This window comes from Lynx rufus, unplaced genomic scaffold (assembly GCF_022079265.1).
Source record: "Lynx rufus isolate CCGP_SWC_20201006 ecotype Redwood Valley unplaced genomic scaffold, mLynRuf1.p SCAF_22, whole genome shotgun sequence".
Lineage (NCBI taxonomy): Eukaryota > Metazoa > Chordata > Mammalia > Carnivora > Felidae > Lynx > Lynx rufus.
Window position 1 is genome coordinate 15,265,907 of NW_025814837.1, and position 14,779 is coordinate 15,280,685.

At 34.0% G+C, this 14,779-nt stretch overlaps 1 protein-coding gene across 5 annotated transcripts in view; it reads left to right on the forward strand.

Annotated features, from left to right (window-relative positions):
* SS18 (SS18 subunit of BAF chromatin remodeling complex) overlaps positions 1–14,779 on the forward strand; it is an 88,773-nt gene that overhangs the window by 35,619 nt on the left and 38,375 nt on the right. For 4 of the 5 annotated variants that reach the window (XM_047086925.1, XM_047086926.1, XM_047086921.1 and 1 more), the window contains exons 4-5: positions 4,869–5,022; positions 8,844–9,065. In XM_047086925.1, the coding sequence (XP_046942881.1) occupies positions 4,869–5,022; positions 8,844–9,065 (376 nt within the window). Of the gene's footprint in view, positions 1–4,152; positions 4,172–4,868; positions 5,023–8,843; positions 9,066–14,779 lie in introns of those variants that run through there. The other variant, XM_047086924.1, reaches the window with a different exon arrangement.

Below are 14,779 nucleotides of genomic sequence, written 5' to 3' on the forward strand. Positions count from 1 at the left end.
AGTATCTTTTTCTTTTAACATGTGTATGTCCTTAAAGTGGATCTTTTGTAAACAGAATATAGTTGGGTGTTTTAAAAATCCAATCTGATAATATTTGTTATCTAAGTGAAATGTTGGGTCCAGATACATTTAACGCAGAACATGATATAATAGGATTTGAGAATATCAGCCTGGTATTAGTTTTCTATTGGTCTCTTCCTTGCCTTTCTTTGAACTAATCAAGCATTATTTTTTCCTCTCTACTAGTTTTTTAGCTGTACATTTTTATATGTGTATGCATTTTTAAGTAGTTGCATATGAAATTACAGTGTACATTTTGGATTCATAAAGATTCCAATCTAAATTTGTACTTTTAGCACTTGCTGAAAAATGCAAGAGACTTAGAACAGTGTACTTAACTTATTCCTTTTTGTGTTTGTCTTTTGTGTTAGTTCTGTCATATATTTTATACTTTTATGTCTGTTTAAACCATATAAGCCTTTGTTACAATTATTCTAAATATCAATATTAATTTATATTTGTCTAAACACTTACCTTTCCATTTCTCTGTATTAAGTCCTCTACTTCTGTGCTGCCATCTGGGGTTATTTTCCTTTAGCTTGATGAATTCCCTTCATCTGTAACAAGTTCTCTCAGCTTTTGTTTATTTGAAGCTCTTACTAATGCATCTTCATGTCAGAAGATATTTTCTCTTATAGAACTCCAGATTGGTTGGTTTATTTTATTTTCTTGTTTTGTCTTAGCATTTTAAAGATGCCATTTTATTGTCTTCTATTTCATTTATTTCTGATAAAAAAAAAAATGTCGTTAGTCTTGTTGTCCTTCTCCTGAAGATAATGTGTCTTATTTTTTCTGACTACTTTTAAGATTTTTCTCTGACTTTGGTTTTTAAGACCTTGACTCGGGTATCGTTTTCTTCATATTCTGGTGAGGTTTATAGAACTTCGCATGTCTGCTTAGAGACTTGTGTTAGCTTTGGAAAATTTTTGACTGGTATTTTTCAAATATTGCCTATGATTCATTTACTCTGCTTTTCTAACTCCAGTTAGATGTGTGTTAAACCATTGTAGCATGTTGTACATGTCTTTATGCTTTTATTTTTTTAATGTTCGTGCCTTTATGTTTCTTGGTGTGTCATATTTTTTATACATTTCTTTCAGCTTACCAATCTTCTATTTTGCTCTTTCTAAACTAGTGAGTTCTTAATTTCATTGATTGTATATTCCAGTTCTGGAATTTCCATTTGACTTTTCTAAGAATTCTAGTATTTTGCTGAAATTCTCCATCTATCCTTTTTTTTTTTTTTAACCACTGAGCATATCAGTCAGTTATTTTAAGGTCTCTCAGATAACTCCAAAATATGAATGACCTGAGTGTCTTTTTCTGTGTTCTGTTATTTCTTTTAGTTGTTCATCTATTCTTTTTTTTTTTTTTTTACAAAAATTTGAGATAAAATTCACATAACATGAAATTCACCATTTTAACTTTTTGAAGAATACAATTCATTGGTTTTTAGTATACTCGTAGTGCTATCCGACCATCACCACTGTATAATTCCAAAACATTTTAATCAACTCAAAAAGAAACCTCATAAATGTGGGCATTAAATCCCAGTTTTCCCTCTGTCCATTCCCTGGTAACATCTAATTAGTCTACATTCTTTCTCGCTGGATTTACCTATTTTGGATATTTCATACAAATGGAATTATACAAATGTGTGGCCTTTTGAGTCTGACTTCTTTCACTTAGCATAATGTTTTCAAGATTCATCTATGTTGTATGTTGAAGTATGTTGAAGTATTGATACTTCATTTCATTTGTGGCTGAATAGTATTCCATTGTATGAATGTTCTTGTTTATCTATCATTTAATAGACATTTGAGTTGTTTCTGAGTTTTTTTGTTTTTTTTGTTTGTTTGTTTTTTTGGCTATTATGAACAATGCTACCATGACATTTGTGTGCAAGTTTTGTATGACTCTGTGTCGTCAGTTCTCTTGGGTCTGTACCAGAAGTGGGGTTGCTGTGTCATATGGTAACTCTGTGTTTAACTTTTTGAGGAATTGCCAAATTGTTTTCCATAGTGGCTGCACCCCTTACAATCCTGCCAGCATGTATGAGTTTCATTTTTTCCACATTCTTGCCAACCCTTGTTACTTTCTGTAGTTTTTAAAAAAAATTATAGCCATCCTAATGAGTATTGTCCGTTTATTCTTGTTTTTGGAATGCTTTGTAACTTTTCATTGAATGCCAGACTTATGAATGAACAATTGTGGAGCTCTACTTGGTGTTATCTAATTCCAAAGAGAGTTAAGTTTTCCTTTGGAAGGTGAAGTACTTAGAGTACCTTGAGTACTGAGCGTTGTCTCTAAGAGTTGTTAGGGCTGATATAGTTGTTTTGACCTTAATCTAAGAAGAGCCTTTTTTGAAGTCTCAACAGAGAGCTTGCGTTGTTTACAAAGGCCTTTCTGACTTGGTAGGGACTACTGCCAGTCTTTTGTTTCCCTAGCCCTGGGCAGAAGCTGAAATTTCTGCTCAGCTCTTTAGCCTCTTAACTGCTGTTCTATGCTAGTTTTTGTGAATTTTCATCCTGTTTGTGGTTCTTCCACTCTGGGATTTTGTTCTTCAGGTTCTAGCTTTCTGATAGTCCAGAATTCCTCCTCCTTCTCAGTCCAGTAGGGCTGCTGACTCTGCTCGGGCTCTGTTTTCTTGTTACCACAGCAAAGTTAGGGAAAAAACCAAGGTGTTTGGAGGAGCTGATCTTCTGTGCTTCCCTTCTTTCAAGAGTTGTAGCCCCTCCTGTTTCTCTCTGTGTAGATTGCTCTTCAGTGCCTTCAAACAATTTTTACATTTGTGTAGATTTTATAACTTTTATTGGCAGATGGGTTAGTTTGATAGAAGCTACTCTATTACGATGGGAGCCGTGAATACTGATGTTTCATTAAGTGTGTCGCAAGAAAATGAAAAAGCTCTTACCTATTGAGAGTGAGAACATAACATTTTCAGCAGAGAATTTGGACAAGAATATAGAAGACGGGATTTTTATTTTCAAATGAGAAGAAGGTCACAGTCAGCCATATTTGAAGGATAGTAAAGGATCATTTCAAAGTAAGATATGTGACACTGAGTTGATGTTTGGTAATTTCTTAAAATTCTGAACGTTATTAAGTGTTTAAAGAATCTGAAGTGGATAAAGAATTTAAAATGAGAATTGAAGAAAAAAGTGTTTAATAAAGAGCAGTTATTTCTAGATTTAGTAGTAAAGGAACTAAGACTCTGAATTCTGTTTATTTACTTATTTGTTTTTAAATTTGTTTGAATTTTATTTACTTTAGAAAGAGAGCATGAGTGGGAGAGAGGGGCAGAGGGAAAGAGAGAATCTTACATAGGCTCCATGCTCAGTACAAAGCCTGATGTGGGGCCCCCTCCTGGGCCCGATCCCACAGCCCTAGGATCATGACCTGAGCTGAAATTAAGAGTTGGATGCTCAACTGACTGAGCCATCCAGGCACTCCAAGACTGTGAATTTTAAATGGGTGCTATTAGAGTTGTACTTGGTTATTTGTGTAAATGTTGGTGATGTTAAATTGTTGGCGATTTGAGTATTTACGTGTGATGACTACAAGACAATGTTTTATCGGTTAAGGGTATCAGAGAGGATTGTGTTCACAAAATCGAGATGGTACAGAAACAGTAACTAAGTAGCCATGTAAAAATGTGGGAGAAGGACACCCGAGTGGCTTAGTTGTTGAGTGTCCAACTTTTGGTTTTGGCTCAGGTCATGATCTCACGGTTTGTGGGATTGAGCCCTGTGTTGGGCTCTGTGCTAGCAGCACACAGAGCCTGCTTGGGATTCTCTGTCTCCCTCTCTCTGCCCCTCCCCACTTGCACTCTTTATTAAATTAAATAAATAAACTTAAAAAAATGTGGGAGGAAGAGAATGACAAGTATGGGAGCCAACATTATGTTTTTAGAACATAGAGAGGTAGAGAAAGAAGGCAGAAATAGATCTGTAAATAATAGCTCCTTCTCCTCCTGTAGGCTTAAAAATGGGGATTTGGAAAGAAACTAACCATTTGCTTTCTTCACCAAAATATCCCCAAGAAGGGAACCAGGTGTTGCAGACCACCTTGTATCTGTGTTTTTCCTTTCGCCCTTTTGTGAACTCTCAAGGTTAGTCAGTGATTTTCTTCACACTTTCATTAGGAAATTTGCCAAAGGCATCCTTTTGAGGCAGCTGTCTCTGTACCCTTGGAGGCCATCAGTAATGTTTCCGATCTATAGGAGTCGTCGGCACAAAAATGTTGGACTGAACTGAGTCTTCGTGGTTTAAAACATTCCCTTGCCAAAATTTATTTCCCCCTCAAACAGTACAAAGTATATCATATTTAGGGGCTTCCTGTCCTTTTATAAATTTTTGTTACAGTGACTTTTCAGGTAAAATCCATCATTAATAGTAAATATGTCTAAATATATTAATAATGAAAGGAAACTTAATTTTTAAAACATAATTTAAGTAATAACAGTGAACACATTAAAATCCTTGTATATAAACAAATGTGAATTTTGGTATAGAATATTTTAAAAACTTATTTTCACTATCGAGATTTTATAAAGTAAAATATACTTTAATTGTGGTGTTCTTTTGGTCTGAGGTGGTCAGAAGATATCTTCACACTAATGATCTTGTTAAGTTTGGGGGTCATATTAAATTTGATGTAAATAATTGTTATTAAAATGCATTAGAATAAGTTGAAATGTATTTGTGTTTTTGTTCCTATTTAGTTTAATAGTACAGGCAACTGTTACATGCATCTTTAATATATTAGTCTAACTGTTTCTCTTGTTTTACTAAACTGTCTTCTTTCAGCCACCCACACAGAATATGCCTATGGGTCCTGGAGGGATGAATCAGAGCGGCCCTCCCCCACCTCCACGCTCTCACAACATGCCTTCAGATGGAATGGTAGGTGGGGGTCCTCCTGCACCACACATGCAGAACCAGATGAACGGCCAGATGCCTGGTAAGTTTTTCTCCTCTAAGACATTAACACCAGAGTTGCTTAGCAACTGAAACGACATGGGGGCTCAAGGGATACTAGATTGTTGATGACAAAACTGCTTTGAATGCCCCCGAGTACAAGCTCTCTTAGAGTTTGTTAGCTACAGAGCTACGTGACCTGTATTCAGTGTTTATCAGGCTGCCCTTGGGCTTTGATGTAGCTGACACACAGCATTCCTCTGATGAACAGAACTGGCTAAATTTAGTCTGTCTGAAACTATGCAATACAGCTGGCTTTAGAAGCTTTTTGGAAAAAAAGGCATTGCGCCATGACTTAAGAATTAAAACCTCTTTATAGATTATAAAGGTATTATAACATTTCCTTGGGTTTTGTATTTACTTGAAAATTTACTGGTCTCAGAAACAGTATTGCTGGAAAAAACACATGAGGAAAAGAAAGAAAACAATCTGTAAAGTGCTAATGTAATATATTTAGTATTTCCACATTGATACTATTGAAGCTGAGTATAAATTTTTACAAATATATATGTTTATGGCATAATATAAATATGGAAATTGATATTAAAACAAATTTAAAGGAAAAATAATTTCAGATGTTTTAGATAATGAGTTATTCCTTTTACTATTTTTCCGTTCTAAGTTTGGAGCCATTTAGAGTATCTTCCAGGCCGTTGGATGCTTAATTAGTTACCTTTTGCTGATTTGAACTTTTAATCTGAAAAGTATCATTAAACTCTTTTGTTTTTGCAACAATAGCTACAACCCATACCCATAATTCTTGGTGGGTTGTTTTCTTCATTTAATGTGAGAATATTTTTACTTTCTAAAGACAAAGGCTATTTTCATTAACAAAGTATTATACAGATAGCAATAATGAAAGTAAATGAAATAACAAAGCAATTCATTTGTAAAATTAGTAATTAGCATCTTTAGGATAGTCTTGTCTTAGCTGATTGTGTTGGTTGGTAGCATTGGTATCCAGGGACAGTGGGTGTAGAAAATGAAGTAAAGGAGAACACAGAGCAAAAGAAGCCAGATAGCCCGGTTTATAAAAGATGGGTGTGCGATTGATCGTGTAGAAGGGTGATGCTGTTTCAGTGGCTGTCTTCTGTTTCCTTTGGGGGCTTGCCACAGTCCATGGCCCCCATGACCCACACCCTGGGAGGGGAGAAATAGGAATAAAGACCTCTAACTACTTGTTATGTTGTAGTCAAGAGGAAACTTCTGGTGAGTCCACATTTAGCTCATCAGGACCTGTTGCTTTTAGAACTGGAAGGGTAGTGCGAGTTAGGAGTTTTGTGACTTTTTATGGTCGTACTGTTAATTAGAATTTTGACTTCTCCATATAAATTCAAGCTTAAGGCCAGAGAAACACTTGAGCAGCAATGTAATTATTGTTAACGTGACATTTGGGTTTTTGTATAAGGCCATCTGGAGTAGTTACATTCTTTATAAACCAGAGATTTTTCAACTAGTTATGACATAGGTTGTTCAGAACACTGTAGAGCTTCCAAAATAGTCTCTTATAGAGTGTTCTAGTTAGGTGTAGGAGAAATTGGTCCAGTTACTTATGTTTCCTTTATTTAAAACCTTAATAGAGCTTAGCCAACTTTTTTGTGCACACAAATTTGTATCTAGTCTTTCAGTTTCCTATTTTTGTGTTGTTTTTTATTATTTTGTAAATCTAAGTCATAGAGCTACTTATATCTTCTTTGATCTTGGTCAGATAACATTAGTTTCAGATTCCTTTTTAAAAATGTTTAACTGATTTGAAAAAAAATAAGATAATGTATGTCTCTGGTACCAAAATCAAAAGGTACCAAAGGGTATACAGCCCTTACCTCCAGATACTTTGTTCCAGAGAGTCATTGGTATCTGGGTATCCTTCAAGAGATAATTCTCTGTATCTAAAACATATGCATATTCACATTCCTTTTTCTTTTGTCTTATTCTTAAAAAAAAAAATACAAGTGGTGGCATATATTATGTAGTATTATGTTTAATATTTTTCCCTCTTAAAGATGTATCTTAGAGACCATAAGTATATAAAAATATATTTTGGAGACCACTCAGTACATAAAGAGCTGCCTTATGCTTTTGGTGGCTGTATTTCATTCTTTTTCATGGAATGCCCCTAATTTATTTGAACTATTCCCTTATAATGAAATACAGGTCATGTCTAATCTTCCAGTATTAAAAACTATGCTGATGTGAATATGCCTGTAAAATAAAAGCAAGTAAACAAGTAAATAAATACGTATGCAGTTTTGCATTCATGGACATATGCACACGAAGACCTGTATATTTATAGGATAAAGTCCTAGAACTGCAACTGCTGTGTGAAAGATATATGCATTTTAAAATATGATAGTTATTGCCAGGGCACCTGGGTGGTTCAGTCGGTTGAGCATCCGACTTTGGCTCGGGTCATGATCCCATGGCTTGTGAGTTCGAGCCTACCTCGGGCTCTGTGCTGACAGCTCAGAACCTGGAGCCTGCTTCAGATTCTGTTTCCTTCTCTCTCTGCTCCTCCCCTGCTCACAATCTGTCTGTCTCTCTCAAAACTAAATAAACATTAAAAAAATTAAATAAAATATGGTAGTTATTGCCAAATTGCTCTACATAAAAATAGTACTTATTTATATATTTATATACCTCAACAATGTATGAAATTACTTTTCTTCAGAGATCAAAACTTTGGGTCTTTAGAATCTGAAAAATGAAAAAAGGATCTCATAATTTTAATTGGCCTTTTTATTATAAATGAAGCAGGCAGTCCTCTCATATTTATGTCTCTTTGGTAGTTTTTGTGTGAACTAATCATTCCTGTCCCTTGCCATTTTTTTTTTTTTTTTTTACTGCTGGTGGTCTTTTACTTCCTTTATATGTTCACGTAATTAGTTCAGTCTGTGATATGTCTTGTAAAAAATTTTTTCCTACTTTTTAATACTTAGTTTCGTTTTGTCTGGTTTGGTCATACTTACATTTTTTTATTTTATGTAGTCTAGTCTAGTTTATCAGTTTTTTATGGCTCTGGGTTTTCTGGCATGCAAGAAGGCTGTTCCACTTCAAGAATATTTTAAAAGTTCTTTTTAAAATTCTCTTTTATGGTTTCTTTTCCTCATTTTCTTTTTTAATGTTTAATATTTTATTCATCTGGAACTATTTTTGGTGGAAGGAATGTGGTAGGACTTTTTCCAGATGGCTACTCGTTTGTCACACTATTTATTGAATTTCACCACTATTATCATTTACAGAATTAGAAATTTGGGTGTGTTTTTAGACTCTGCTCTGGGTCCATTGATCTGTTAATTCATTTATATGCTAGTACTACACACTTTTCATTACTTCAGCTTTAGAGGCACATGGGTGGTTCAGTCCATTAAGTGTCGAGCTCTGTGTCGAGCTCTGTGCTCTTCGGGCAGAGTCTGCCTGGGGTTCCCTCTCTCTCTGCCCCTACCCCGTTCATGCACACATGCTCTCTCTCAAACTTAAAAATAAATAAATAAAAATAAAAAATTACTTCCGCTTTATATGTTTGCTCTCTTATAAAGCTAGTTGATCATTGCTTTTCTTTTTCAGAATGTTGCTGGTTTCTAAAAGCATTAGTTTCTTAATCTATAAAATGGGAATAAGTTCTCCCTCACAGTATTTGCTCTCATTCATGTAATGCATTTACTTTGCTTGCTGTTGATTAAATACTCAAGTTATTGTTTGCTATTGTTGTGGTATGCAAAAGAAAATAAAAAGCTCTTTAAAGTACTTTTTAATAGACCATGTGTTTTAACTTTCATATTTGGTTCTGACCACTTTTCTTCAAAGGGCCTAACCATATGCCTATTCAGGGACCGGGACCCAATCAACTCAATATGACAAACAGTTCCATGAACATGCCTTCAAGTAGCCACGGATCCATGGGAGGTTACAACCATTCTGTGCCATCATCACAGAGCGTGCCAGTACAGAATCAGATGACGATGAGTCAAGGGCAGCCAATAGGAAGCTATGGCCCCAGACCAAATATGAATATGCAACCAAACCAAGGTAAATAAGCTTGATATCATTCTCCACTAGAATGCTATGTTAGCCTTCGAAAGTAAAACAGTTATTTCAAGTTGGTAGCTGATTCTTGAAAATACAGTTTAAAGTAAGTAATGGTCATTCCTATAAAAAAGGAACATTGAACTTGACACTAGTTTAATTGTTTTTGCATTTAGAAGTTAAATTGCTTAATTTAGCTTTTAAGCTTATTTACTTTCATGTCTTTTGGACAGTTCATTTGAGATTGTTGTATTTTTATTAAAAAAAATTTTTTTAATAGATGAATAGCCAAACATTTGTTTAGAGCTAGAAGGTTGAGAAAATATAATTTTATCTTAGCAAGTATAAGCTATTAAACTTTTACTCGATGGTTTTGTTTTGTTTTTTTTTTACTTATTAAGGATTTATTAATTTATATGAATTTCCCTTGATTTTTATGAATGTTTTCTGATGTTGTGTTTCAGCATTAAGAGGTAATTTTAACGTAATTTGTTATTAGAGTTTTCAGTAGAGATGCTGCTGTATTCTTCTATTCTTAGAATGGGGTGAAGTCTATTAAAGTTTGTTACCAATCTCAGAGAATGAAATTATCATGTTTCTTTTTTAAATATTCTTGTGAATAATAACTAAAAACCAGTAAGTGGCGCTCTGTTCTGCTAATTGCCTGCTAAAACATTTGGCATATTGCCAGCCTAAAGCTATTTCAGTTGCAAAATGTGAGGTTAAGTGTAAGATAGAATTCATATTTGCAAAAAATTTTTCTAGATTTTGATTTTGAAAAACAAAGCACAAAAGTGCACCCAGATAAAGGGAGTTAAGGTTAATTTGTTGATAATTACTTATGATGAAATAATATATTCTAACACTTAAATAGTAATACAGAAGCTTTTATATTTTTGATGAGATACACTGAAAACAAAGAGAGCCAATATAATAAATTATCAGTGTAGCTTCACAAAAGTGGCACTTGCTCCATTTCTCCCCTCCCCCTCAAGTTGTTTAGTGCCCATGATGGAATTCCTTTTTTTTTATAAAATTAGGTCAATTAAAGGTTTAGAATAACAGCAAGATCCAGTCAGTGGCAGGTCAGAGGGGAGTTCAGAGGTTTCTCCATACAGTTTGGTTACCAGGAGAGAGAGAGCAAGAAATTTGGTAATGATTCTCACAGCATCTACAGTAATGATGGCACACTATTTAGAAACTGTAATTAAGAAAATGATAGGGTGTTTACAAGAATGGATGTTGCTATAAGATTTGGAGAACAAAAAAATAATGCATATAGCAATGTGCATGTAGAAAATAGTAACTGATTTTTGGAGAAAGGAATTGAGGTTTTTATAGGAATTTTTTGTTCTAAACGTAGGGACCAACTGTTCTTTTTATTTGTTATTTATTTAAAAAATTTTTGTAATGTGTTTTTATTTTTGAGAGAGAGAGACAGCGTGCGAGTGGGGGAGGGGTAGAGAGAGAGGGAGACACAGAATCTGAAGCAGGCTCCAGACTGAGTTCTCAGCACAGAGCCTGACATGGGACTCGAACCCATGAACCGCGAGATCATGACCTGAGCTGAAGTTGGATGCTGAGCCATTCAGGCGCCCTTTTTATTTATTTTTTTGAGACAGAGAAGGCACAAGTGAGCAAGGGGCAGAGAGAGAGAGAAAGAGAAAGAAAGAAAGAAACGGGGCTTGCCCGGAGCTCATGTTTTACTCGAAGCAGGGCTGGAGGTCACCCCAACTCATGAACTGTGAGATCATGACCTGAGCCAAAGTCAGATGCTTAACGACTGAGCCTCCCAGGCATCTGGGACCAACTATTTTTAAAAATGTCGCGTTTTGTATTTGTATTACTAGTGTATAGTTTTTCTTTCTACTATAGTAGTTCTATTGCTTTTTGCTTTGTTTGCATAATTTATGAATTTCTTACTAGTCATTTTCTGTATAGTCTGTTTTCTGTGTAGGGATCTGACTTAAAGAAATAAAAGTTATTTTTCAAAAAACAATACGATGGAAATCTGTGAGGAACTTTTCAGTATTTTAAAAGTCTCTTCAGGACAAATAAACTTATCAGTTAAATTTTGATATTTCATATACAAAGAATACCAAAGAAAATTACAGTTGCCAAAAAAAGAGAGAAAGTTATATGAGCTTGCAGGAATATCTACTTTCTTAATTATGAGTTCCTTGTACGACATTTTAATTCTATGATATCTATTGGATGAAAAAAAATTTTATATGAGTTTTATTTAAAGTTTTAATATTCATTGCATATAAAACATTTTCTTAGCTTTAAAAGTAGGCTTCATGTTTTACATTAAAAGTTTTGTTTTGATAAATAGGTGGAAGAAATCAGAGGGGACCACTTTTTAAACAGTTCTTTGAGAAATGCTTAGAAAACATCAAAATCCTATAAAAGGAAACAATTTAACTTTCAGAACTCTTTAACATTTGTTGAGATATTACTAGCTGTTCTTTGAGTTAAAATCAAAATATCGAAATCTTTTGGCTATCCCTGTATTTCTACATACATATTTCTGTATCAAGAGATCTTAGAAAAACTGTTAAATCTACTTACCATTTTTTAAATAATGGGGTTAATTAGTCAAGGAAAAGAAACATTTGTGGGATTTCTTACATTAAACTTCTGTCAAATGACAAAAAAATGGAAAAAGACTAATGCGGAGAATTTTTATTTTAAAACAATAATTAAAAGGCAATTATTATTACATTAATTATTATTTAAGTGACATATTTGGGAGCTTTAACTGATAATGTGGTAGTAGTTTTCTAAACAGAACGTTACAGATCAAAGTCTAGATACATTTATTCTGATAGTTTTGAAGTGACTTTTGTTTTTCCCTTTTTCTTCCCTTCCTTCTTTCTCTCAGCTTTGAAAATGAAATTAAGGGGGGGGGGAAGTAACTTGTCTAAAAATGTTGTCATTGTAATTTAGGAGTCTGATGGAAATTAATACAAAGAACAGATAGACATTTATAATTTATCATTGTGATTGTTTAAAAAAGCAGAGAAGTATTCTGTTAATTTATACTATTAGCTCTAGTATAATAAGGCACATTGTGTACTAGTGTTACAATAAAAGTACTATCTCTAGGAATGAAATTGTAGAATCTTTTGAGCTTCATTAGTTCTTTAAAAGCTGTTTTTAGCTTTTAAATGTTTTACTGAAAAATTAAATCAAATCAGCACAAAGACTGTTATAACTAAAACTTGCAGACCAACCACACAAAATATGTCTTTTCAAAAAGCTACACAAAAAGTTGACCCCATTAAATTTACTAATCATATATTACTGTGTTCATGGTTAGTAAAAGAAAATTCAGCAGTTAATGTTTTTTTTTTTACTTAAAAAAATGCATGTGTATGGGGCGCCTGGGTGGCGCAGTCGGTTAAGCGTCCGACTTCAGCCAGGTCACGATCTCGCGGTCTGTGAGTTCGAGCCCCGCGTCGGGCTCTGGGCTGATGGCTCGGAGCCTGGAGCCTGTTTCCGATTCTGTGTCTCCCTCTCTCTCTGCCCCTCCCCCGTTCATGCTCTGTCTCTCTCTGTCCCAAAATAAATAAAAAAACGTTGAAAAAAAAAATGCATGTGTAATAATGGCATTGGTATTGGTGATTTGTAGTTGATTTGTAGTTTTATACATATCTGTGAATTGAGAAGACTGAAATATTTTTTAATTTAGCAACTAAGTTTATTACTATAGCACAGTATTTTTCTCCGTGTTCTCTTAGAGGGTCTACTACTTCCAGATAAAATGAAAAGTTTAGGAACTTTTAAGTTGTTTCTTATACTGGTGGCAAAATGTTGTAGTCAATCCAGCATAAACTTTCCTGTGTTATTTTCACTATTATCCAGATAAAAGTTCGGGGATTATTACTTTGAACTTTAAGAATAAGACTTGTATTCAAAGTAAATCACCATCCTCTTACATAATTAGATCTGCTTACTCCTATATACAGCATAAACTTCACTGGAATTCAAATACTTGAATTCACTAGAATTAAAAAAAAAAAAATGGAGGAAGTATATCTGTTTTGTTCTAGTTCCTAGAACAATGCCTCAAAGTAGGCATGCAAGATCTGTTTCTTCAGTGAATAGGAAGTAAACCCAAATGTTACATGCTGACCTGGAAATACAGAGTTAGTACTTTAAAGATATTTCTTTAATAAAACAAGTGGTACGTTCATTAGAGTATTAAAAGTCAAGTTAGAATAGCAAGGCTTTCTGAAAGTGACCAACAGTTACATTTGATAGAATCTGCAGTTTTTATTCCCAGGCATTAATATTTGTAGTTTTTCTCATTTAACATCATTTTAGTAATTACACATTCAAATATAAAGAGTTTTCACAGATTACTTTTTGCTAAAACATGTATTTCACAAGTTCTGTGTGTATAATTCTTTAGACTTGGATCCAAATCTTGGCCCAGTAGATTATTGTATGTGGGACCTTTGACGAAATTACTTAATAAGGAAGGTGAAGTGAAACGATGCATATATAAATTCTGATTCAGAATTGTTTGCATACTTTGTATGAAATTAGTTGGTCAGAATAAAAAGCTTTTTAAAAAAATACTTATTTTGAGAGAGAGAGGGAGAGTGTGAGTGGGGGAGGGGCAGAGAGAGAGGGAGAGAGAAAGAATCACAAGCAGGCTCCGTGCTGTCAAAGGCAGCGCCTGACACGGGCTCGAAATCACAAACTGTGAGATCATGAAATCAAGAGTTGGATGCTTAACTGACTGAGCCACCCAGGTGCCCCTAAAAAGTATTTTTTTAATAACAACAACAAAAAAAATGAGATAAGTTTATCAGTTGTCTCTTTTAGGCACATCAATTTATTTCTGGTTTTAGTTTTGTTTGAATAATGTTAAGAAAGTCCTGATTCACTTAGGTAATAAGTTACAAATGATAATAGTCTAATCTGGAGGCTTGATGTTAGAGTAGTGGGAAATTTTTATCTCAGTACTTTTATTATGTAAATATGAAGGACAAAGAATATGTATTATCATAGCTGGGAGTGTTATATTTATCTTATTATATTGTGGATTATTGTCTGATAAGAGCTATACCAAGCAGATGTGCTTGAGATGAGCCTAGCACTTAATTGTATATGTGATCATAGTAGTATATTTCTTTGCACCTCTTTATTATCAGTATTTGTAGATCTACCTCATTTTAAAAATAGCATTCATGATATGGATCTAACAATTTATTTAATTAAACCATATCCCCCCCTTTTTTAAAATATGGATGGTTTTATTGGTTGATTTTTTTTTTAATTAATGTATTTATTTGAGAGAAAGTGCAAGTTGGGAAGGGGCAGAGAGAGGGAAAGAGAGAATCCCAAGCAGTATCCATGCTGTCAGTGCAGAGCCCTGCGACGTGCGGCTCAATCTCATAAACCATGAGATCATGACTTGAACCAAAACCAGGAGTTAGATGCTTAATTGACTGAGCCACCTAGTCGCCCCACCGTATACCCTTTTGATAATGCTTCTAGTCTTTTACTATTATAACTACTTCTGGAACAAACATTTTTGTATATAGATCTTTGTGTACTTAAACAAGAATTTAGTAGAATGAAGTTTAGAAATAAAATTGTTAGGTAAGATACATAAATACTTAAAATATTTGAGAGGCACATATATTCAGCCCATAGCATTTGCTATTTGCATTTTTTCTGTGAATTGCCTATTGTGTTCTATA